Source organism: Pleurodeles waltl, chromosome 3_1 (genome assembly GCF_031143425.1).
Source record: "Pleurodeles waltl isolate 20211129_DDA chromosome 3_1, aPleWal1.hap1.20221129, whole genome shotgun sequence".
Classification (NCBI taxonomy): Eukaryota; Metazoa; Chordata; class Amphibia; order Caudata; family Salamandridae; genus Pleurodeles; species Pleurodeles waltl.
This window is the reverse complement of record NC_090440.1, coordinates 418,220,878-418,247,725: the sequence shown is the minus strand read 5'-3', so window position 1 is coordinate 418,247,725 and position 26,848 is coordinate 418,220,878. Positions and strand designations below refer to the sequence as shown.

At 45.0% G+C, this 26,848-nt stretch overlaps 1 protein-coding gene across 2 annotated transcripts in view; it reads right to left on the bottom strand.

Moving 5' to 3' along the window:
• Positions 1–4,822: 4,822 nt before the first annotated feature.
• LOC138284178 (aminopeptidase Ey-like) overlaps positions 4,823–26,848 on the bottom strand; it is a 534,815-nt gene continuing 512,789 nt past the window's right edge. For both annotated transcript variants that reach the window (XM_069222674.1, XM_069222675.1), the window contains exon 21: positions 4,823–5,539. In XM_069222674.1, the coding sequence (XP_069078775.1) occupies positions 5,390–5,539 (150 nt within the window). In that variant the 3' untranslated portion in view covers positions 4,823–5,389. The remainder of the gene's footprint in view (positions 5,540–26,848) is intronic.

Here is a 26,848-nt window from a genome sequence, read left to right as displayed (position 1 = left end):
GAGACGTGATTGCTGGTGGAGAAAATAGGGTTGAGTGTGTGTCCTGCGGTGTGGGTTGGTGTTGTGACGAGCTGTTTGAGGCCGAGGTTGGAGAGGGTGTTGAGCAGGGTGGCAGCGTTGTTGCCTTTGGTGTTCTCGAAGTAGAAGTTTAAGTCCCCGAGGAATATGTAGTCAGTGGATGCAAGAGAGTGCGTGCAGATGATGTCAGTAATGGAGTCGCTGAACTGCTGTCATTGGCCGGGGGGCCTGTAGACGAGAGTCCCTCGGAGGTTGGTGTTTGGATTTGGAAGTGCAGGTGTTCGGAGGTGCTGAGGGTGTCTTCGGTGTTGGTCGTGGTCCTGAGGGTGTTCTTGTGGATGATGGCGATGCCTCTTCCTGGTTTCTTGGAGCAGTCGCTGTGGGTGATCTTGTAGCAGTCCGGGATGGCTATGGCGATGTCAGGGGCTGAGGAGGGGTTTATCTAGGTCTCGGTCAGGAAAACGACATCTGGGGAGGCTGAGTTGAGTAGATTCCATAGCTCTACTGCGTGCTTGTGGATGTAGCGGGTGTTGAGGAGGATACATCTGAGATGGTTGCGTCCTGCCTTGGTGGGTGCGTCTTTGGCTTGGACGCTGGTGAAGGTGCAGTTCCGGCAGGAGAAGGGTCCGCAGGTGGTCTGCGGGGAGGCTTGAAGGCAGGAGGGAGATCGGCCGGTGTTGAGGGCTTGGAGGGTATTGGTGTCGTAGTGAAGACATGTGTGGCGGCGGTGGTGGGGTGGGAGCCAGGGGTTCTGGCGCTGGGCACGGTCCAGGCATGGACAGGTGCAGAGGGGCTTGCCTTTGGCGTGCCCGCTGTGTGCGGCTGCTGCACTGCCTTGCAGCAGCTGCCATTAAATAGGGAGGTGGGGGGAAGGAGAGGACAGCTGGGAGGCAGGAGGGGGATGAAAAACTGCACAAAAAAGGAAGCAGGGACGCGAGGGCAACAGCGGCATGGGAGAGAGGGAGAGAGTGAAAGTGAGAGAGAAAGCGGAGTGAGAGGGAAACAAGGAAAAGGAGCACTAAGGGACAGAAGAGAAGCAGAGCAGAGAGCAAAGAAAAGCAAAAGGAGAGAGGCAGAAGGTAGCCTAGTACGAAAACAGAGCTCTCCCACTAGACAACAGGGATGAGGTGAAGTCAGAAGCCTGTGGATGGAGGAGGGTCATGAACTCCTGACAGTTGTCAGGAGTTCAGAGGAGCCAGGGAAAGGGCTCTACTTACAGGGTGGAGCCACAGGAGGCAGAGCAGTGCACTGACCAGGTCAGTGATATTGCTCGACCTACCACGCAGCGGCCAGGGAGGTGGGGGGAGGAGAGGACCACTGGGAGGAGGGCGGGCTAAAAACAGCTTGAAAAAGGGGGCAGGCCGCGGGGCAGCAGTGGCGAGGGAGAGAAAGAGGGGTAGAGCGAATGTATCGTTATACAAACCATTCAATAAGCCTAAACACAATCTGGCCTGGTTACCCCACGGCAATTTTATCATACGGTCCCTCAAGAAAGTACCTTCAAGAGCTCTATTGCAGTTTTCAAGGCTGAACCCACCCACATACCTAGGTGTATCTGGTCATTGACTTGATGATGGAGCATGCCATTAATTGAACCAACCGTGAGTGAGAGTCCTTTCAAAAGCACAAACTTATGAGTTTCTCCCAGCTGGACCCAAATGTATCCCCATGGTATAGTGCATTAACTCCTATTTGATTTATTGGTGTGCAGATATTGGATGCAATTTGAAATGCTTTTGCCGCCCCTCTTTCTGATGTGAAATTGTATCCAGTCTATCATGTTATCAATGCCACAGATTAAAACATACTTATAATACAGCAGACGGGATATCTGCCACGTTTATGATTGATTATCCCATCTAATTAAGACGGTAAGTCCACAGGTAGAAATCTCGATAGGGCAAAGGCACAAAAAGTATCCCACCAATGAGAGGGTTACAGCACCTGTGAAAATGAATTTTCCCACTCAGAGATTTTCTCAGGAAAACCAAAGTCCTGATCTGGACCTCCTCCAGCAGCTATCCAATTTCGAGAGGACTTCTCAGGGTGCAGCCTGCAGCCTTCCCCCACTGGGAGATTTCAACTTCCATTTAAGAGACTACGGTCATGATTTATAGGGGGTTATTCCAACTTTGGAGGAACTGGTAATCCGTCCTAAAAGTGACGGTAAAGTGACGGATATACCACCAGCCGTATTCCGAGTCCATTATATCCTATGGAACTCGTAATACGGCTGGTGGTAAATCCGTCACATTTGGGACGGATTACCACCTCCTCCAAAGTTGGAATAACCCCCATAGTTTGTTGGGCAGGTTACACCATCACAAATGTGTTGGATATCCTGTACAGTTTATTACAAGTGCATTATAACCTATGGCCCTCGTAATAGGGTAGACGGCAGATCCATCAAATTTGTGATGGAGTAACCTGTCCACTAAACTGTAGCCTGAGTCAGAAGGTAAAATCTTTTACACAAACTGACCCTCTTGAGATATCCAGCATCCGCTCCATTACAACTGGCCTGCAGTCATGCCTAGGTTCCAGTCAACTGCAACTAGTGACTTCTGGTTGGTGCACATAATTTTGTTGTCATTTTTTGCCCTAAAACTTTGACAATTCATATCTCTGGTCCCCTTATTAGATATTAGCCAATTTGCTGTCATGTTTCTTGTTAAATATTTCTCTATTAGGGAAATTGGCAGTGGAACTTTTAATGTGTTATTTTTTGTCATTTGAATTGCTTTAGCACAACGGAATACTTTACCTTAACTTAAGCCTATCTTCTCTGTACCACAACTACCAGCTGTTGAACCCAGGTTTATTTACAGAATCTGCGTGCTAGACCTGTCTGAAATTTGAACATATTATTTGGGAAGGACTCACATCTTCCCCACCTAATAACCCCTTTCCTTACAAAAGTTCATTAGAATATAATGCACGTGTACTAGGCTGGCAGGATATCCATCACATTTGTGAAGGAGTACCCATCTCCCAAACTCTAAATCAGGCCCTTTGTTTTACCTTTCCCCGCTCCTAGTTCTGACTCCAATATTCATGGTGCTCAATGATGAAGGAATTATATGTTCTGGGCAATGGGTAGCAACAGATCAGATTCATGCAGAGAGTCAATTAGAATAGATGTGATATAACTGTACACTGTGTGTGTGGCTTCTTTAGTGGGGTTTAGTGCACTACAGAACATGCCTTACTTGTGCCATGTGAGAAAACAGAACCTTCTCTTTATAAAAACCAAACGTATTTATTATTTGTCTGCATCATTCTTTTTATTTCCATTTTACATCATACTGTTTACATCAGGGTGTATCATGTAGATTCATCCAAATAAAAATAGCTCACACTTTTTTTTTTACATTTTTACATCAAAACAGTGTGTAAAAACTAAAAACAAATATCTTGCAGAAGAGTTAAGGAAGGTGGAGGGTGACAGAGAGAAACAGATGGTATTTCCAAGAGTAGAGGAAACATTCCATCTCATAGTAAATTGTGAAGTTTGAATGTAGCTATAAGGTGGAAAAACATTGTGGGAAAGGAAGTAAAGAGAGGAATGGGCCTTACAAATAATCAGTGTAGGTTCACCCGAGAGATCCAAGATCATCAAACTGTAACAGGAACATCAGATTAGAGCAGCAACCATTTTTTTAAACATAAAGGTCCTGATTACAACTTTGGAGGAGGTGTTAATCCGTCCCAAAAGTGACGGTAAAGTGACGGATGTACCACCAGCCGTATTACGAGTCCATTATATCCTATGGAATTCGTAATACGGCTGGTGGTATACCCGTCACATTAAGGACGGATTAACACCTCCTCCAAAGTTGTAATCAGGCCCAAAATGTGTTCGTTCTCAATGTTGTTTGCATTTAATTTACTTAGGTTTACAATTACCTGTTTTTGTCTTTAAGATTGGTAATTTCTATTTTTATTTTCAATCGGAAATTTTCCCTGCTCTAGGTAGGCCTCAAGTGAGGACATCTCATGGACAGAAAGCAAAAGGAAAGGGTGGCATCACTTCAGGAATATACACTTCGAGCTCATAGTTCAGATATATAATACATAAAGTGTAATGATGTAATATGGCCCAATTTTGTAATCGAGAGGCTCTGGTGGCATCTTAAACGAAGGCTGAAACCAAGTAGTTTATACGTATCACCAGAACCTCGAGATGGCAATAGAGAACCACATTATACATGCTAGCTGTTATGATTTTTTTTTATATTACATGGATTATTCAGTACAGGTATCTTGAAAGATCTGTTTTCTTCAAAGTGCAGCTCACAATGAGCACAAATTAGATCTAGGATGTTTAGGTTTACTATTCATGGATATACAGTTGATAAAAGAATGGACAATGGTGAGAGAGAGAGGAGTTATGTGATTCTGTGGCGGCAGCATTAACCACATTCTGGATTTAATGCATTTGCCATTTAACATCCACATTTACAGATTTGACAAAAAAACACTGTTTCTATCTGAAATGGATGAAATGAATACTGCCAGAGAATATGTTGCATAATTTAGAAAACCTTGTTGCATAATTAGATCTTCCATTCTTCATATTTCTAGTAGCCCATTCAATGGTAAAGCTGTGGAGAGTGCTTTTGGGGGAAGCCATTACAATAATGCTATCTTAAATTCAGAGGTAACCATTGAATTTTCCCATATTTCAAGGTTCAATTTGAAATATGAGTTTTATACCACTGCATTTCGTGCAATAAAAGGAGCTAAAGAGAAACACTTTGGTGTAAAAACCGCGTAAATGAAGATAACAATCAGAGACATAAGGTAGGTTGGCTCATTCATTTATGTTGCATTAGGGTGGCCGTCCGCTGGTAAAGGTGATATGTTCTAAAATGTAATACTGAAGAAGGTATCAAACATACACATATTTCTGTAAAAGGTCTACTTAATTTGAAAGAAACGTAAGTAATGAGTTTAAATAATGCACGCTGCACATGAATAATATGGGAAACTGTTGAGGTATATTCTTGTAAAAGGTTTACTTTCTGTTCAGCTGCTTTCTGATGGCAATAATGGCGTTATCTTTCCAAAGCAGTTTGTGTGAGGGTCGGACCGCCTGCCTTCCACGTTTTCCTACACGATGATCTATCTACTGTAAAAACGTTCCCCCTATGGTTTTCGTGATAGAACCGCCCAATTTGCGATTTCTAGCGCGTGGTCAACATTTTCATACATGGATCAAGGAAACGACTATTACAGAGAGTTGTAGCCCCACCAAAGAGTCGGCTCCAGACGTGTGCTTTGCAGTTCCCGTCAACACCTCTCCTTTCCCCTCCAGTCGCCAAGAATCACCGTAGCAGCAGATGTGAAAAGCAGAGATGACGGTAGTCCTTTAAAGGTTGGCTTCAAACCACTGCCGCACAGGTTCACTGTTCTCCTGCACCCATTTGATGTTCGCTTTGGTCTTTTCCAGCGCCTGCTCCAGTGCCCGGGTGGCAGATCCAAAGCCAGTATCTTCATTGTCCTTTTTGAACTGCTCCAGCTACGAGAGAGAAGAGAGCTTGAGAAGTGTAATTTTAAGGCACAAAATGTGAATTGTTTAATTGATACATACGGGTTTAAACCAGAGTCGTTTTAAGGCGTGGGCAGAGTGGGCTCTGGCCCAGGGCCCGAGCCTTTTAGCCCCCACCATAGAACCAGCTCTGTTCTGCACAGAGGCTTGCCCTGATGACCTTGAGTAATTCTTAATCAGATTGCCTTAAATAGTGCTTTGCTTTCATAAATTTTTAATGTTGGGTGATGTGTGAGTCTATTACCGACATTTTGCAGAGAAATGTTGTTTATGTTTCATATAGCATCCATAAAACACTTTTAGATCAAAACAAGCCCTCACATTTGAGAAATTGGAGGGTGTCAGAAAGATTATTTGCAGTAATAATAATAAACTGCTGCAGTGTTGAAACACACCTCACTAGCTCTTATCATTAATTGTAAATACAATTAGAAATTGGACGAGTGACCTGACCTAATAAGGCATGAAAGAGCACAAATTGGATCAAAAGTTCAAAGCTCTTCAAAGCAGGGCCCCCGAAACATGTTTGGCCGAGGGCCAGCAAAATCCTTAAGATGTCCCTGGTTTCAACACTGTAAACACCCTGGTAGAGTTGTTGGAGCTGCAGGATGTTACACGGCTTGGCTGTAGTAAATGGCAGTTTTCACTGGGATCAAATAGAATGTGCTTCTTTATATTGAAAATGCAGCGGCATTTGTTAAAGTCTATGAAGGAACTGCACTCCACAACAGAACATAATCATATCATAATAAAAAAAATATAACACAGCAACATAACATGAAAAAACACCAAAAAAAGGAACGCAGCACAACACAAAACCAAAGCAATAATAATACAACCATAGAGCAACACAAGATACCATAATACAAAAACAAAAATGACACAACTGTGGAAATAACAACACAGCACACCACCAACACAAGCACAACAAACTGTAACACAGCCAATAAACACCACAATACATGACAAAAGACAAACCAATCTAACAACAGGAATCATAAATACAATACAAGGCAGCACAAAATTAGATTACAGCACAAACCAAAGGTAACAACATAGTAGCACAATAATACCACAGCAAAAATACAGCAGAGCATAACAAACACAGAATATAAGACTACCACAACAGAACACATCTCAACTACACAAACACAATACAATACAATATCAATAAGACAATGACGATTTCCCACCAAAAACGTCTTTAAAAGAAGAAGCCAGGGAAGAACATCTCATTTCACATCGTCCATCTACAGAGAAAGTGGCATATCTGCATCCCCCATCATCTAGCTGCACAGGAAGTGACATCACTTCACTCCTTTTCACTCCCTAAGTGAACTCTTTTGGGAGTCCCATCGCCTGGGCATCCCCTTCAAAGTGCAAACAAAGAGAAAACATTGCCTGTATCTGCCTATTATGGACTGAAAGGGTCTCCGGCCAGAACCTACAAGGTAAGACTGTAATCAAGTTCCTCACCTAGCATTGCATACTGCATGTCCCCATAATCACTGAGATGTAGACAGCCCAGACACTTGCATAACGGTCACACAACAAATAGACCCAACCCCACACACATCCCAATAACCTACTACACATCCTCAAACTAAAGAACTCACATCTCAGTTCATGCTCATTAATGCTCACTCTGCAGTACTCCATGCACCGGATATCACAGATTTCATCACCAAGCACAAGCTTGATGCCCTCTTCATCACAGAAACATTCACCCCCACATCTGCACTCATCCTACAGGGTCTATCATGTGGCTCATGCAGATAAGAGGGGAAGAGGCCTCGCTGTCCTCCACAATGTTGTGTCTCTCAACTCCATGGAGCTGCTGGCATGCCATTTCACTCTCCCTGCAACAAAGACCCCCAACCTTCATCTCATCTACAGGCCTCCCAGGCAGAATAAGGACACTCAACATGGTACATCATGTCATACAACCAACACACTCCAAAGGCCACATGCTTTATCTTGTCTTTTCAACATTACCGACAATCCAATGTAAACCATTCATACACTTTGACTGGACTGACCACTCTGCTTGCCCTATCTCCCTGCTCATCGTACTACGAACAAACCAAAGTCAACACAAGAGAGAAGACTTAACCTTCAGATCTTTCAAAGACTTCTCCATAGACAAACTAATACTTAAAATAATTTCTCAACTCATCTACTCCACAGCCAATACCAGCACCCTTCTATTAAATTTTTTGTAAAGCTATGTGAAAGTCTATGCCTCAATTACAACCTGCAGGGGCAAAGCAAATCCTTCGTAGGCAGTGAAGAAAATGGAAGGAAAACAGAATTCCCAAGGACCACTTGATACTGATGGTCCTTCATGCAGCTCTTGCTTTTCATCACATCAGCCAAATTAAAGTACTTTAACATCACCATCAGTGAAGCCCCCAGCAAAAGCATAACTCTGTGCAAGACAACCATGCACTGCATCAACCCACTACCAACTCCCCCATCCCTCAATCCACCGAGAAGTGCAATTCCTATTCTTCAGTAAAAAAATATATAGAAGATATGTCAGATTGAAGTTAACACGCCTCCTTCATCTCTCTCATACAGCCCCTTTCCTGCAGAATTCTCTGCGATCTGGCTGACATACTCAAGTCTTGAAAGAAAATTGTTTTGAAAATGATGTCTTACCATTGTGCTTCATCAAATCACTCTCTGAGAGTGCTATCTTACCCCTTTGTCAATGCCTCCTTTACTCAAGGCATCTTTCCAGAAGCAGTCAACTGCTTAAATCCTCCACCTCCTAAAGAAGCCTACACTCAACACTGACGGCCTTGCCAACTACTGCCCATCACTCACCTAATTTTCATTGGCAAAATCAGTGAAAAAGCAGTCTACGTTCAAATCACATCAATGCTAACCATCGTCTGCATGACTAATATTCTCGCTTCAGGTCACCCTGCAGCATGGAGACCACCATCTTACAAATGACAAATGATGCCCTATTGACCACAGATGAAGATGGCCTCAGATCCCTCCTGATATTGCTGGATCTCTCCGCTGCCTTTGAAACAGTAGACCTTCCGACTCCCATATGCAACACAAGTCAAGAGTGGGAGTCACCAGCAATGTCCTACACTGGTTTTACTTCTACATTTCCAACAGACACCAGCTTGCTCACAAAGAAACATCCAGGTCACAAAAAAATCCTTCTTGCCTGTGGAGTCCCCCAGGGTTCTATACTGTCTCCTGTCATCTTCAACCTTAACATGGACCTGCTTGATGCTCTACTCATTAATAACAGCATCAAGGTTCACCATTATGAAGATGATACACTACTCTACAGAAAAGACTCCTCTGCTTCAGACATCCAATGCCTCAAACACTGCCTGCACATCTTCAAAACCTGGATAGCCAGCTTCTACCTGAAACTCAACTCAACCAAGAAGGAATTCCTATGAATTGCCAAGAACAACAAACAAGATACAGTACAGACCTGGCTTTGAACCTCAACTCTCAATTAATGCCTAACAGCTTGAATCCAACAAAAACACCTACCTTCCCATCAAGGAGCACATTGCCAAAAAACATATACACCCTGGTACCAGCTCTCTCTTCTCAAAATGTCAAACTGTTTCTTCCAGAAAGCAGCTTCAGAACTGCAGTTGAAGAGTCCACAATGACACCCGAGGGGCATCCTGCATGCCACAGCACATCTCAACCAGGACCTAAAGAGATGTGATCATATCAACACTCCCTGGATGGAACTCCATTAGCTCCACTTTTCAGGCTGCAAAGTCTTCTAAACCAGTAGCATCATTTACAGAGCACCCTTGCATATCATGCAGGCAAGTTCACCATCTCTGGTGATTTATTTACACATGTAGACAGGATACCATCAGACTGCAGACTAAGAAATATAAAAAACACAAGGTTCACACTATAGATATGCCATATACATACAGTGCTACTATGACAACAACACAACAAACAATATAACACAGCACCAGTGCACCAGAAACACAAAGCTATGCAACAACACACACAATAACAACACACAACACCAAGAAAATAAAATTCAGGAACACAAAACAACACATCACATCTACAGTAGAAAATACAACAGAAAATAGTACAACAACACAAAGATAACACCGTTGCTTTAATTGCTGTTAGGTATTGGTTTCCCATAGTATTGTGTTGTGTTTTTATCTTTTTTTTTATTGCTGTATTGTTGTACTTTTGTATTCGTTTGCTATTGGTATTTTGTATGCTTTGGTGCTGTTAGGCACTATGGGGGTCATTCTGACCCAGGCGGGCGGCGGAAGCCGCCCGCCTGGCGGGAACTGCCACATGGCCGCTCCGCGGTCAGAAGACCGCGGAGGCCATTCTGACTTTCCCGCTGGGCCGGCGGGCGCCCGCCAAGGGAGCACCCGCCGGCCCAGCGGGAAAGGCCCTGCAACACAGAGGCCGGCTCCGAATGGAGCCGGCGGTGTTGCAGGGGTGCGACGGGTGCAATTGCACCCGTCGCGATTTTCACTGTCTGCTAAGCAGACAGTGAAAATCATGGTGGGGCCCTGTTAGGGGGCCCCTGCACTGCCCATGCCAGGGGCCCCACGACACCCGTTCCCGCCATCCTGTTCCTGGCGGTAAGCGCCGCCATGGAGATTCAGCCCAGCCAGGGGTAATCCGGCGGGAAACCGCCGGATCCCCTTTTCTGAATGGGCACTGAAGAACCGCCAGCCTGTTGGCTGTGCTTCCGTGGCCCTCCACCCTGGCGGTCATAGACCGCCAGGATTGGAATGAGGCCCTATATGTTGTGGTTGTTTTGTTAGTAAATTATAGCAAGGGTATGTTATGCTGTGTTTTCGTTTTGTCGTCATGTTGTAGTTTATTTTTTTTGCATGTTTGATTCATTGTGTAGTGTTGTAGGTTTTGTTTCAGTTGATCTAACTTCCATTCTAATCACTCCATTTTGTTCACGTTTGAATTCCTTAAGGAAGTGAAACTAAATCTGACGTTACAATGGTGAACTTTCCAGAGTGATAGAAGGCAGGTAATGTCAGTAGCTCTACGCCCCTAGTTCCTGTGAAATGAAATCCATACTTTCACTTCTCCAATTACATTTCTAGAGACCATTCTCTTGATGTTTAACCAAAATCCAAGGACATATGATAAGGTTGTGTAATGCAATCTGGTTCATATTAGTGGGACAATCTAACCAATTTTTAAGTTTTATCTTATGTGACCATTCAGCAGCACGAAATGTGGTATTAATCTATGGAGACATTTTCTTAAATTAGGCTTTGTTATTAGCAGCTTGTGCTTCCTCTCACGTGTTATGTTATGTTTCATTGATAGAGCCCAACTTTGACATATGTGTGCGCCCCTTCTATGTCCTAAGATAAGTTAACTAGATAATGCGCAATACCTCACATCTCCCTTCCTAGGTACAGTTCTTACGCATTTGCATTATCCCAACTCACATAAAAGAACTCCTGATTTAAACAGAAGACTGGCATAAGGAATCCAGAGTACAAGGATTATTTAAATAAACAGCTGAGTGGGGCATGTCCAAGATGGCGCCCGGGCGGTAATGACCTTGCAGAGCTTTGCTATTTGTCTTACTGCTTCTAACAGAGTTCGGGAGCCAGCCCACCATGCCGAATAGCACCAGCACAGCCTTCTGAGACATGCAGGATTGAGGAGGCATGCTTTCCTGATAGCATGGCGATCCCTGCGCCCGGATATCACACATCAGTCACCGTGCTTCGTGGCATGCCTGCTCTCAAAATGGTGGCTGCTCGGATCTGAACAGCAGAAAAGGCGTGGGCTGCACCACTGCCTGCGGCACAGTGTTTCTGCACTACAGGACCATGCTCCGTGGCATGCCTGCTCTCAAAATGGTGGCCGCTCAGAGCTGAACAGCAGAAAGGCCCGGGCTGTGCTACTGCCTGCTGCGTGGTGTTCCTGCACTATGGGCAGACCCTCCAGGGACTATTGAGGAGTGATCAACCAAAATCACCCATGACAGGTGAGCTTGGGACACCCCTGATTTTCCACCCTGGCAGCATGGTGCTACACAACGCGTGCCCCCACGCTACCTCAGACTCTATTTTCATGCTGCACGCCTGCCCTCTCCCAGGGTGGGGGCACTGGGAGCCTATTTCAAGGTTGAGAGATTGCTGTGGTAAACTTTGGCAGCGGAGAGCTGACTGGCTGTTGGTTTCGACTCCCCAAGGATAGCATGACATAATTGTTCGATCTTGGATATCTCACCAGCTGCGATCGGTTTGGTTGGCCGGGAGACTAGCTTCTTGGTGCACTGTGACTACAAAGACACTTTCTTCTTGAGGTGGACCTGGTGGCGGTTCGGCTAACTAATGAACAGCATCTGTCAGCCCCCTCCAGTTCAAGTTGCGTAAAACAGTAGGTACTGGGAACGGTAGGTACTGGCGGAAGGGTGAACATGGCAGGTCTGAGCAATCATAAGAAAGATGCCTCCATCAAGGTCCTCCTCGCCAAGCCCACAAGCAAAAAAACAGATCAGCATAGCGGGACTTCCCGCTCAGCATCATCTGTGGCTGACAGTAATGGCTCTGAGATGGCTGGTGGAACCGAACCAGTTACTCGTGCCTTCCTGGAGACCCTCTTTGGTGCTTTGCAGGCCGATATCGCTACCCTTAAGCAGGACATAGCTGCAGATATTAGGGGTCTCATGAGAGAAGTGAATGACATGGGACACCGGGTTACCAACCATTAACAAACCAGTGATGCACATGGAGAAGAACTGGATGCCATTGCGTGAACTGTTGGAGTTGCAAGATAAAAAAGCTCAGCTGTGCTACCAGGTAAAAGACCTTGAAAACAGGTCTCAGAGGGCTAATATAAGCATTAAGGGGGTCCTGCTGCAGGCTGCTGCTGGAGGCCTGGAAGATTATGTTGTTTTGGAGCTCGCACCTCAGGACATCGTGCTTGAGCGAACCCACAAAGAGGGACGTCCTGCTAAATCTCCTGGTCAGCCTCAAGACATCCTAACCTGCTTGCACTACTAGAGGCAGAAAAAAAACATCATGTCTGCCATACGAGACAGCAATGCCATAGACTTCGAGGGACACCAAATTCTGGTTGTATGAACACCTTTTTCCTATCAGTTTGCAATGTCATAGTCTGCTGCAACCCATCATAGAATTCCTACAAGAGAAAGGAATCTGCTACTGTTGGGGGCACCCATTCTGCCTTACCTTTGTATGGGACAGTAAAACTTGCAGTGTGCACATCTTGGAGGAAGCCTGTCGCTGTCCATCAGGGAGCAGAGTCATCTAGTACACCCCCACAGAGTCCCTCACACTCATCACCAAGCTACAGATAATCCATATGAAAGAATACGGCAAAATCAGCCAAGCCCACTAACCTGGAGAGCTGAAATGAAACAACAGCCCTCCTCCGCCAACTTCAACATCAAGATAATGCCTCCGATCCTGAAAGTGATTAGCTAATGTCATTACTGTAGCTCAAGCACAATAGCCCCTAGCCCTTCTCTTGACACTTGTGAAGATGTCCACTCCCCTGTGGCGGTTTGCAGCTTGTTTGGGACACATTTCCACTGTGCAGGGTTGATATGCGTCAACGGTGGAGCACCCTGTTCTGTAGATTGATGAACGACCCACCTTGGCTGCTACGACATGGACTCCAATCGACTGTTCAATGTTGGTTTCTGGAGAGACCACTTTGTTTCTGTTGTTTTTTATTGATCTTTATATCATTTTTCTTCTCTTCTTTTTCCCTTTACCAATCTACCACCTAAGAAGCAACATGGCCTACATACACTATCTGGGTGCAGCGCGCTAGTCCGACTTCCTCTGGCAGCATCTTGTCTGGACTCCTCACCCGCACTCTTACACCAGGTGTTCAATGATCCACATAATTAGCTATAATGATCAGGGTCTCCAAGCATCTGCAAAATGCTTGGTATTCCTATCTATGTTACTGGAGTCCAGGTGTGATATTTGTCTCATCCAGGAGACACACCTCCTTAAGGAAGACAGGAAGCGCTTGGGATCCCAATGGTTCAATCACTAATATTTCTCCTCTGCGCAGGGAAAAGGGCAGGGGCAGCTGTACTCTTGGCCTCCCATTTTCTTTGCAGGGTGGTTCAGATGCAGGCTGAAGTCCCTGGTAGACTTTTATCACTTTGAATTACCATACAGAAATACATATTCATGCTAGCCACCTTATATGCTCCAAACGATCACCTGATGGACTGGGGCGGGTGATGGCCACTATAAACACAGATGTTCTAATTAAGGGGGATTTTTATTTGGTCCCTGATGCAGGACTGGATAGGTCTGTACACTGAATGGGACAAACAGGTCCATTATCTTTCCAGGGTCTGATGCAAATGACCACTTATGGGCTTACAGACGTATGGCTGCCACCCTGCAGAGAAGGACTATACCTTCTTCTCGGCTGATCACCATACTTGTGCAAAGTTAGACCTATACCTTGCACCCCCAGGCTTTTGGCATCCACCACCACAACTGACATAGGAGCAGCAGCACTCCATGTCCCGCTTAACATCACCTTAAGTCTCCCAGGCCTCACCCCCCCAATACCATACCTGGTGTCCTAACCAAAGGCTCTGAACATGTGAAGCAGGAGCAATTAGTGACTTTCTGAACACCTATGATAACCCAGACACACCCATTTCACTCCTATGGGATACACTGAAAGCTGTACTTTGCAGCTGGTTAATTGTCCTGGCAGCGTGCCTAAACAGAGATAGACAGAAAAAGAGGGTGTAGGAAGTTGGCTCTGCATGTGCTATTTCAAAGTAAGGAATAGCATGCACAGAGTCCAAGGGTTCCCCTTAGAGGTAAGATAGTGGCAAAAAGAGATAATACTAATGCTCTATTTTGTGGTAGTGTGGTCGAGCAGTAGGCTTATCAAAAAACCCTTGTACCCAAAATTGGTTTGTGAAGAAGCTCTGGGCCCACCCTCCTGTGCAGGTTTTTGGGGGCCTGTAGAAGACTCTTTACTATTTTTGTTTTTGGATGTCTCAACACCTTTCCCCTGTGGAGGCCTTGTGACCCCTTTCTTTTGGTCACCCCCTGTGGAAGTCTTGGTCACCCTAGTCTTGACCCAATGGTCCGCCTTCTTTCCCAATTCTTGGGGAGAAATTGGTCCTAGGTCTACCAGATGCTGATGCAGTTTGTCATTGAAACAATTACTTAACAGATGTTCTTTCACAAATAAATTGTACAGCCCATCATAATCATTTACACCACTGCCTTGAATCCAACCATCCAGTGTTTTCACTGAGTAGTCTACAAAATCAACCCAGGTCTGGCTCGAGGATTTTTGAGCCCCCCTGAATCTAATCCTATACTCCTCAGTGGAGAATCCAAAGCCCTCAATCAGGGTTCCCTTCATGAGGTCATAAGATTCTGCATCTTTTCCAGAGAGTGTGAGGAGTCTATCCCTACACTTTCCAGTGAACATTTCCCAAAGGAGAGCACCCCAGTGAGATTTGTTCACTTTTCTGGTTACACAAGCCCTCTCAAAAGCTGTGAACCATTTGGTGATGTCATCACCATCTTCATATTTAGTCACAATCCCTTTAGGGATTTTTAACATGTCAGGAGAATCTCTGACCCTAGTTATGCTGCTGCCACCATTGATGGGTCCTAGGCCCATCTCTTGTCTTTCCCTTTCTATGGCTAGGATCTGTCTTTCCAAAGCCAATCTTTTGGCCATCCTGGCTAACTGGATGTCCTCTTCACTGGGATTATCCTCAGTGATTTCAGAGAGGTTGGTCCCTCCTGTGAGGGAAACAGCATCTCTGACTATTATGTTTGGAGACAGGGCTTGAGAGGCCCTGTTCTCCCTAGTTAGGACTGGTAGGTGGGAATTGTCCTCCAAGTCACTATCTTCATCCTCTGTGATGCCATCCTCAGAGGGGTTGGCCTTTTTAAACTCTGCCAAAAGCTCCTGGAGCTGTAGTTTGGAAGGTCTAGGGCCCATTGCTATTTTCTTTATTTTACAGAGTGACCTTAGCTCCCTCATCTTAAGATGGAGGTAAGGGGTGGTGTCGAGTTCCACCACATTCATATCTGTACTAGACATTATGCTTCTAAAAGTTGGAATACTTTTTAAGAATCTAAAACTAGTTATAGGTTCTAATTCAAACTTTCACAAAACTTTTAAACTCTAAAAGAAATGCTAACAGGGACTAACACAAGGCCCTAGCAGGACTTTAAAAAATGTAGAAAAATAGTTCAAATTGCAAAAATCAATTTCTAATGACAATTTCTGGAATTTGTCATGTGATCAGGTATTGGCTGAGTAGTCCAGCAAATGCAAAGTCTTGTATCCCACTGCTGCCACCAATGTAGGAAGTTGGCTCTGCATGTGCTATTTCAAAGTAAGGAATAGCATGCACAGAGTCCAAGGGTTCCCCTTAGAGGTAAGATAGTGGCAAAAAGAGATAATACCAATGCTCTATTTTGTGGTAGTGTGGTCGAGCAGTAGGCTTATCAAAGGAGTAGTGTTAAGCATTTGTTGTACATACACACAGGCAATAAATGAGGAACACACACTCAGAGACAATTCCAAGGTTTTTGTATAGAAAAATATATTTTCTTAGTTTATTTTAAGAACCACAGGTTCAAATTCTACATGTAATATCTCATTTGAAAGGTATTGCAGGTAAGTACTCTAGGAACTTTGAATAATCACAATAGCATATATACTTTTTACATAAAACACATTTAGCTGTTTTAAAAGTGGACACTGCAATTTTCACAGTTCCTGGGGGAGGTAAAGTAATGTTAGTTCTTGCAGGTAAGTAAACCACCTACGGGGTTCAAATTGGGGTCCAAGGTAGCCCATCGTTGGGGGTTCAGAGCAACCCCAAAGTCACCACACCAGCAGCTCAGGGCAGGTCAGGTGCAGAGTTCAAAGTGGTGCCCAAAACGCATAGGCTTCAATGGAGAGAAGGGGGTGCCCCGGTTCCAGTCTGCCAGCAGGTAAGTACCCGCGTCTTCGGAGGGCAGACCAGGGGGGTTTTGTAGGGCACCGGGGGGGACACAAGTCCACACAGAAAGTACACCCTCAGCAGTGCGGGGGCAGCCGGGTGCAGTGTGTAAACAAGCGTCGGGTTTCCTATGGATTTCAATAGGAGACCAAGGGGTCTCTTCAGCGGTGCAGGCAGGCAAGGGGGGGCTCCTCGGGGTAGCCACCACCTGGGCAAGGGAGAGGGCCTCCTGGGGGTCACTCCTGAACTGGAGTTCCGATCCTTCAGGTCCTGGGGGCTGCGGGTGCATGGTCTTTTCCAGGCGTCGGGATTTCAGAGTCAGGCAGTCGCGGTCAGGGGGAGCCTCAGGATTCCCTCTGCAGGCGTCGCTGTGGGGGCTCAGGGGGGACAACTTTGGTTACTCACAGTCTCGGAGTCGCCGGAGGGTCCTCCCTGAGGTGTTGTTTCTCCACCAGTCGAGTCGGGGTCGCCGGGTGCAGTGTTGCAAGTCTCACGCTTCTTGCGGGGATTGCAGGGGTCTTTAAATCTGCTCCTCTGGATACAAAGTTGCAGTCTTTGCTGAACAGGGCCGCTGTTCTCGGGAGTTTCTTGGTCTCTTGGAAGCAGGGCAGTCCTCTGAGGATTCAGAGGTCACTGGTCCTGGGGAAAGCGTTGCTGGAGAAGTTTTCTTTCGAAGGAGGGAGACAGGCCGGTAGGACTGGGGCCAAAGCAGTTGGTGTCTTCTTCTTCTCTGCAGGGTTTTTCAGCTCAGCAGTCCTCTTCTTCTGTAAGTTGCAGGAATCTAAATTCTTAGGTTCAGGGAAGCCTTTAAATACTAAATTTAAGGGCGTGTTTAGGTCTGGAGGGTTAGTAGCCAATGGCTACTAGCCCTGAGGGTGGGTAAACTCTCTTTGTGCCTCCTCCCAAGGGGAGGGGGTCACATTCCTATCTCTATTGGGGGAATCCTCCATCTGCAAGATGGAGGATTTCTAAAAGTTAGAGTCACTTCAGCTCAGGGCACCTTAGGGGCTGTCCTGACTGGCCAGTGACTCCTCCTTGTTATTCTCATTATTTCCTCCAGTCTTGCCGCCAAAAGTGGGGCCGTGGCCGGAGGGGGCGGGCAACTCCACTAGCTGGAGTGCCCTGCGGTGCTGGAACAAAGGGGGTGAGCCTTTGAGGCTCACCGCCAGGTGTTACAGCTCCTGCCTGGGGGAGGTGGTAGCATCTCCACCCAGTGCAGGCTTTGTTACTGGCCACAGAGTGACAAAGGCACTCTCCCCATGTGGCCAGCAACATGTCTCGAGTGTGGCAGGCTGCTAAAACCAGTCAGCCTACACGGGTTGTTGGTTAAGGTTTCAGGGGGCACCTCTAAGGTGCCCTCTGGGGTGTATTTTACAATAAAATGCACACTGGAATCAGTGTGCATTTATTGTGCTGAGACGTTTGATACCAAACTTCCCAGTTTTCAGTGTAGCCATTATGGTGCTGTGGAGTTCGTGTTTGACAGACTCCCAGACCATATACACTTATGGCCACCCTGCACTTACAATGTCTAAGGTTTTGCTTAGACACTGTAGGGGCACAGTGCTCATGCACTGGTGCCCTCACCTATGGTATAGTGCACCCTGCCTTAGGGCTGTGAGGCCTGCTAGAGGGTTGACTTATCTATACTGCATAGGCAGTGTGAGGTTGGCATGGCACCCTGAGGGGAGTGCCATGTCGACTTACTTGTTTTGTCCTCACCAGCACACACAAGCTGGCAATCAGTGTGTCTGTGCTGAGTGAGGGGTCCCCAGGGTGGCATAATATATGCTGCAGTCCTTAGAGACCTTCCCTGGCATCAGGGCCCTTGGTACCAGGGGTACCAGTTACAAGGGACTTACCTGGATGCCAGGGTGTGCCAATTGTGTAAAACAAAAGTACAGGTTAGGGAAAGAACACTGGTGCTGGGGCCTGGTTAGCAGGCCTCAGCACACTTTCAATTCAAAACATAGCATCAGCAAAGGCAAAAAGTCAGGGGGTAACCATGCCAAGGAGGCATTTCCTTACAGAGGGCCACACTCGAGACGCGGGTGAAAGAGATAGTAGTGGAACACAAACAAACGGGCTCACAAAAAATACGCCACCAACTTACTGCAGCACTTAAACAGCTTAAGCCTCTAGGCATGGATAAAGTAGAATATGCCCTCTTACGCACAAAACAGAAGCATTATGCATGGGTATTAAAGCAGGGCACATTGTTTGTGGGCCCAAGCTGTTTTACAATGGATAATTGAACTTCGCCAGCTTTAAGGAGAGTGCCTCTTCCAAGATGAACACATTGCCTACTCTTTAGAGCAATTGTACACCACTTTCTACTCCCCTGAGGACTTGGGGAGGAAGATGCCAGCTCATCTTTAGCACAGGCCACACTATAGCACCTAACACCACAAGATGCCTTACAATTGGAACAGAGCATTCACATAGATGAGTTGTTGACAGTGATTTCCCCCTTGAATTCCGGCAAAGCCCAGGGATAAGGACGGCTATACCTCTGAGTTTTAAAACCTTTTCACCAACTCTGTGGCCCCTATACTCACCTGACTATATGATTAATTTACCACCATGGGCTTCCTCAGAGACACCATGAAGCTCACCACCATAACAGTACTGCCTAAACTCGGTAAGGACCCTGTGCATTGTTCCTCATACCAGCCGATTTCTTTACTAAATGTGGACACCAAGTTTTTTAACCACCACCTTGGTGAACCGGCTGGCACCTTATATGCTAGGCCTTGTTGATGCAGACCAAGCTGGGTTTATTCTCAGAGAGAAGCTGTAGCGACAAAGTGAAAGGCTTATGCCATCTTTTAGGCAAGACCCAACATTCCAGGGTTCCAGCACTGTTATGGTCAGCAGATACAGAGAAACCGTTTGACCAGGTACATTGGCCCTACCTGTTCACGCTGTTCCAGAAGGGGGGCTTTGGTGAACAGTTCAGATGCTGGTTTTGGTATAGCTACAGAGAGTCCAAGGTAGCAGTTTAGGTTAATGGTTTGACGTCCTCCCCTCTTTGACACTGCCCATGGTACTTGGCAGGGCTGCCCCTTGTCCCCATTGCACTTCATGCTGTATATGTAAACCTATGCGGAGCGTATTTGTAGAAATTCCATAATTACAGGAATCCCCATGTGAAGGAGGAAACATAAGATAGCTCTCTATGCAAATGACATTATGATAGCTCTGATGCATCCTCTCAAGTCCTTGCCTCCACTCATGGAGGAACTGGAGGCTTCCGAAAATGCATATGGGTTTAAAGTTAACCTCCAGAAATCACAGATACTAAACATGACAAACTTATCCTTAAGCGCTGTTTCCCCTTTTATGGGCCAGGCAGGGAATAGTATTCATAGGACTCTGAATCCACTCCACAACGGTTCAAACAGGGGATAGCAACTATGGCACCCTTCTGACGAACGCACAATCAGATCTCTAGTCTTGGAGAGCCTATGCGCTTTCTTGGCTTGGACGCATTGCAGCGATCAAGATGACACTATTGCCTAAAATTCTGTATGTTATGCAGACATTACCTGTGCCACCCCGGCATGTGTTGAACAAATTACAACATCTTATTGAAGACCACATCTGGTAAAAAAGCATGCATAGCCAAAAAAAAGACCTACTTAACCCTGGAAGAAAGCAGTATAGGGATTCCTCATATCACACAACATTACCAAGCCGCACAACTTGGGTACATAGTAGAATAGACTAGAACATTCACAGAGAAACATTGGTGTTTCATTAATCAGGCAGGTAAGTATCTGGAAGGTGCCCTGACTGCCTAAACTCCATAGACCACCAGGGTTATGCAATTCACTGATTATTAGAGGTACTAGGGGAGCCTGGAAAAGTACAGATCCTGAAAAAGCTATCCACTCAAATTTCCCCACTCTCACCAATCAATGGCAACCCAGTATTTCCCCCAGTATTCCAGGGTACTAGTTATATACAATGGCAACAGGCTAACTGCAAAAGAATAAGTGATTTCTTTGATGACACAAGGCTATTAAACTTTCCTCAGATCCAACACCACTACAAGCTTCCATCCACAATTCACTGTCAGTACCTAGCTATACATCACTCGGTCCCTCAACCCTCCATCCGCCCTCATGCTAGTTGTCCTCTATTATCTCACCAGAAACATTGATAAGCACCTTATCTCTGATATTTCTCCCTTTCTCAGTGCACCACAGGCCCATGTCAAATCCTCAGCACAGCTTAGTTGAGATACAGAATGTGAAGGCCCCTTCACCACTAAAGAATGATCAGACATTCACAGATGAGTTCACTCCTCAGCACATAGAACTTTTTGTGGAGAAACACTCCTAATAGTGGTCCATTATTGGTACTACATGCCTCACCAACAGCTTGATGGAACAGTGACGGGATGCACATTGCTGGCAGGGCTATGGCCAGGAAGGAACCCTGGCACACCTTCTCTGGTGGTGCCAGAAGCTTCAATATTATTGGGCCGAGGTCCTCGATACCGTTGACCAAAAGTACAACAGTGAACTTCCTCAATTTCTGAGCTATATCTTACTGGGCCTTCTATATGCCTTAACTTAACCTTTGAAATCCACATGAGGGCGAGCCACCACTCTAGCGTTATGCACTGCTAAACAGGTCTTGCTGTCACACTGAGGTACTGCCAACATACCCACTCATTTAGATTGGCTATACAAAATCTGGGATCTCCTTAGCATGAGAAGTTAACGGCTTCAACAGAATAAACATTGCCATAATTCTACAAGACATGGGGGCCTGGTTTGAAGTTTCTATCACAGGAATTCCTAGAATTAACATGCCTGGCTTATCTACGCATCCTCCACCTTACACCTGTAGACCCAACCCCTGATTATCTCTATAGAGTGCTGCTATGGCACCTATGTTCAGTCACCAAAAAGTGTCACACATCGCTCTGTTCTCAAAAGCTACCCACTCAGCTTGATAGGTAACTTACTCCCCACCTTATCTTATAACCTTTCCTCGTTGACTACCCTTCTAATGCCTACCTTCTTCCCTATTGTTACTCACTGGCTGATGGATTTAGGTGAGACTTTTTTGTACTGTTTCGCTCCTCTATTAAAACTGAAAAACAGATTTGGATGTAAATAAATGGCTGAAATCCTTTTCCCAATGACCAGGGGTAGTTTCTCCATTAGAGAATATCAAGAATATCAACTAGATTTATTTATTTATAGATACGATTGTATCTCTAAATAAATCAATGCATTTAAGCCTGGGCTGCCTCTCCCAGGCTGACTGCTTTACCTCACTCTAAACTATGAATTGGAAGACAGACAGGAAATTAATTTTCTGCAATGAGATACATGGTCTAACCTTTCTTAAGCCTTTCTGTGCGATTGTAGCCTATGGTGGTACCTGATGTAGGCCAGTGGCACTATTAGCGACTGCACCCCTGTGCGAGATCAGACGTCCATCATTCACAGATACAGCGATCCCACACTTTTGTCACAAGGTAGGGATGGATTTGAGTGCTGTACGTGAGATTTGGTACCTAGTCTTTGTTAATAGTAAGTGTTATAATGTCAAACTTGTATTCTAACAGTTTTTAAGGTGACTGCTCGTTCACCAATGCTTTATAAACTTTCTTTCTTACTTTCTTAAATTCTTTATTAAAATTTGCTTTAAAATGCACCATTTGTCAATCTTTTTTCTAGATTTTCTCGGGAGGAGGACCCCAACCCCCAAACCCGTTTGTTCATTAAGCTTGCTTGGCTTGTTCACTACAAAAAAGTCATACCCAACATTTACACCCCACCGTTTTCAAATGCCATTAGCCTCCACTGCCCATGACATTACAACACGGTACAGTCTCTTTATAGCTTAATTATTTTAAGGCAAAAGTCAGGAAGAACGTCCTACTTAGAGGAGGGAGCTTGGGTGGTCTCTAGAGGATGTGTGTATTTGTTGGGGTCAGCTTAAGGGTGTTGACATTTTGAACACTCAAAGAAATTGAAACATACCTTACAGAATAAATAGACACATGAAAAAAGACACTAGCCCTAACAGAAATAAAAGAAAGGTCTTCAGGATTTGAAAAGTGTGTAAATTTATATTCAAAGGGCCCAACTGGCAAACGGTCTTTTGTAGTAAGTCCTACACTAATAAGGACTCACTCAATACAAAATGCAATTAACAAAATTTCGGCCAGAGAAATCCTATCTTTTGTGGGCTGAGATCTCCACTGCATTTGGCAGTTCATGTGGTGGGACAAGAGAGCAAGAGTGACTGGAAAATGGGGAATACTTACTCCTACACTTAAGGGATTAAGGCAATTTATGAAGGAGCTTGGGCGGAACATGCTAAGAAAAACATACGCCCACAAAAGATAAACAATTACAGTTCATAAAATACTCTTATGAAGTTACTATAGCCCTAAAGATGTCAAAACAGATATAGGGCCTGATTCTAACTTTGGAGGACGGTGTTAAACCGTCCCAAAAGTGGCGGATATACCACCTACCGTATTATGAGTCCATTATATCCTATGGAACTCGTAATACGGTAGGTGGTATATCCGCCACTTTTGGGACGGTTTAACACCGTCCTCCAAAGTTAGAATCAGGCCCATAATGTACTCCAGCCCAGTCTTGGAGTACATCAAGCACCACACATGAATGAATCAATCAATCAATCATTTGTAGAGCACTGTAATATCACCCCTGGGGGTACCTGAGTGCTGGGGTGCGAGGTCTCACCCGAAGGGCCAGGTCTTGACTTTGTTCCTGAAGTCCGTTACAGAGGGTGCTGTGCAGAGGTGGAGGGGCAAATTGTTCCAGGCCATAGTGGCAATGTAGGAGAAGGAGCGGCCACCGCTGTGGCTGCAACAGATTCGGGGGTGGGATAGCACGGTTAGCGAGGAGGAGCACAGGTGTCTGGCAGGTTGATGGAAGTTCAGTCGGTGATTGATGTAGGTCATGTAGGGCCTTGTAAGTGAGCGTCAGGATATTGAACTGGCATTCCTTCTGGATTGGGAGGCAGTGGAGGTCTCTGAGGTGGGGGAAAGTAGAGGAGGTCCAGCATGAGGTCCAGGATGAGTTGGGCTGCTGCGTTCTGCCTGGTCTGGAGTCTTTTGAGCAGTTGGGTGGAGATGCCGGAATAAAGTGTGTTAAAGTAGTCAAGGTGGCTGGTGACAAGGGCTTGGATGACTGCGTTCCTGGAGTTGACTGGCATCTATCTGAAGAACTTGTGTAGCATGTGGAGGGTGTCAAAGTAGGAGGAGGCGACTGCGTTGATTTGTTGCTTCATGGTTGCTTCACTGTCAAGGATGATGGCAAGGTTGCATGAGTGGTCTGCACGTGTAGGGGTGGGTCCAAGTTCAGATAGCCACCAGCTGTGGTCCCAGATAGCTGTGTTTCTACCAAATAATAGGACTTCTGTTTTGCCAGAGTTGAGTTTGAGGAAGTTCACTTTCAATGGCTATACCGGTGGAAAAGTTAGGGATGGCCTGTTCTAGGTCTGACAAGGCTTCCGGTTGGGAAGTGCTGAGGGCCCGGGTCCGCTGTGTCTCTGTTAACTTGCCTCAGTTGTGGTGGAAGGGGTTGTAGTGCATGGTGACAGTATGTTGAACAACGGAGATGGTGAAGTGAACTATGGTGTGGTCAGGCAAGGTGAGTTCTGTGATGTGATTGAATTTGACTTTGTTGCTGGAGGTAAAGATGGGGTTGAGTTTGTGTCCAGCTTTGAGCGTGGGTTCGGTGACCAGTTGAGTGAGGCCAATGTTGGTCATGTTTTCCAGAAGAGTGGTGAAGTTGGTGTTGCTGGGGTCATCGATGTGGAAATTGAGGTCACTGAGTAGGATGCAATTGTTGGAGATGATGGCTAGAGGGGCGATGTGGTTAGGGAATGCATTGCAGAAAGGCAGGTCAGGGTCCTGGAGATCTGTATACAAAGGTACCTTTTATAGTTGTCTTGGTGTCAGTTTGTAGCTGAAAGTTGAGGTGTTCCACATGACATGTGCAACCATTGGCACTACAACACACTCCTTAGAAATCAATGGAAGTAAGGAATTAAAAATGTCTTCATGTGATCTAGAGAATCATAGGAATTATAGAAACTAATGTTAAAAACAATTAAATTACCTCAGTATATTATCTATCTATGTATATTCACTAACTAGAAAGGTTAAAACAACGGTAAACTGACGTGAAAGTTAAAATAAAGCTATTTTTGGCTTTGAAAAGCAGGAGACTCCCATCTTAACTGGTGGTGTTAGCATGTATGTAATGCCACCTTAATTGTAAAAGAGTAACAGTTTTGTAGACAGAGAAGATTTTTCTTTAAATCGTAATGTAAATGCATGAGAAGAGATTTCTTGGATACACAGAGGTTCAGAAAACTTTTTGCAGGCAGGTCGCACATTTAAAAAGAATAGATTTGTGTTCTGATAGGTAGTGATGCCTTCCAAATGAGATGCTCTTTATCCATTTAATTTTTCATGTCACTTTTCCCGTTTATTTTTGTCAGTTGCATCTTCCTCATGAAGGTGCACTGTCTTTAAAATAATTTTTATTGTGAATTAATTTTAGGGAAATTATAAAACACATTTAAAAATATGTATGTATTGCCTAGAGAAACGTGTCTCTGTATATCTCATAAAGAACTACATTCAAATGCATTTAATTGAAGCATCTCAAAATTACCAATGATAATCAAGCAGAACAATGAGGCAACTATTTAAAAAAAAATTAAACTGTTGTGGGCTACACAATTTTCATAGACAGGGAACACTTTAAATATAATACAAATATGAGAAAAACAGTTTATTGGGAGGCTCATTTATTCCAGAAATTTCGATGAGAACCAGGTTAATTCAGCCTATGGAGAGGAAAGTAATGTTTCTAAATCTGTCTTCTCCAGCAGAATGTTTCCCAGTACAGGAATATTTTGTTAAGTAGGCAGACACCGTACTTAGGGCCGGATGTACGACCCCGAGTTTTGCGACTCGCAAGACCTTATGTACAACACTGTTTGAGATTCGTAATGGGGTCGCAAATGACCTACCTCATGAATATTCATGAGGTAGGTCGCAATTTACGACCCCATTGGGAATGGCCCCCCTCACAGGGATGGTGGCCTGCTGGAGACAGCAGACCACCAGTCTGTGACTGCTTTTAAATAAAGCAGTTTTTTTTTTTAAATGCATTTAAAAAAATAAATTAAAAGTTTCCTTTTCACTTTGTCAGAGCAGGCAGTGGTCTCTGGGACCACTGCCTGCTCTGAAAAAATATTTTCGCTGCCATTCACAAAGGGTAAGGGGTCTCATGGGAACCCCTTCCCGTTTGCGAATGGGTTAGCAGCAGTTTGAAACTGGTGCTAACTGCAATTGTTTTGTGACCGCATTCACGGTCACAAAACAATGCTACATCAGGCTGTGACTCGTAATTAGGAAGGGAACGCCCCTTCCTAATTGTGACTCGCAAACCTATTTTGCGATTCGGTAAATACATTACCGAATCGCAAAATAGGGTCTGTACATACCAAAATGTTTTTTTACTGTCTCAAATGGTCAGATTCTGTGAATTGTGCCATTTGCAACAGGAAAAATGGTACAAATATGTGCCCCAAAGTGCTTTATTAGAACTCTGTGATATTGACAGGTAGCTGTTAGAGAAAGAAAGTATAGTGATATGTAGGTGGCTAGTGTAATGTACTTTAATAAAAGCTCCTGGCTAGTTACTGAATGGTTAGGAGCCAATCAAAATGCAGCACTTTTACAGTGTACAGCTACCTGACTTGATTTAAACGATACATATAGCTGACAGAAAACACGTCAATTCTCACTATTATAGGGCAACACTTCTCTCCAGCATATCACAAGAGAAGGATATGTCTTGTCTCATCTCTTACTCCACCACACACACACACAAAAACGCTGAAAGCACATTTAACCACGCTGGCAGTGGAGAGCAATGACAGATTGTCTGCTAGGCTGCAACAACAGACTGCAGTTTTGGATTGAGAGGAGTTTGATTCTCAACAACATGTAAAGGGATATGGCCACCAGGTGAATGAGGTAGACAACACACAGCATAATTTATCCAATGTACTGTGCTCAAGGCTCAGTGTTGCATTAGTGTGGCTTCTTCCTCTGGAATCATCAAGAGTGGGTACACTAATTCAGTCAAATGGCAGCCCAAGAAGGTGAATCATATCAATTTTACCACTGCAATAATCCAGTTTTCAAAATGCCTGTTTTATGGCAGGTAAAAAAGGTTTCAGCTGTAGGAAAG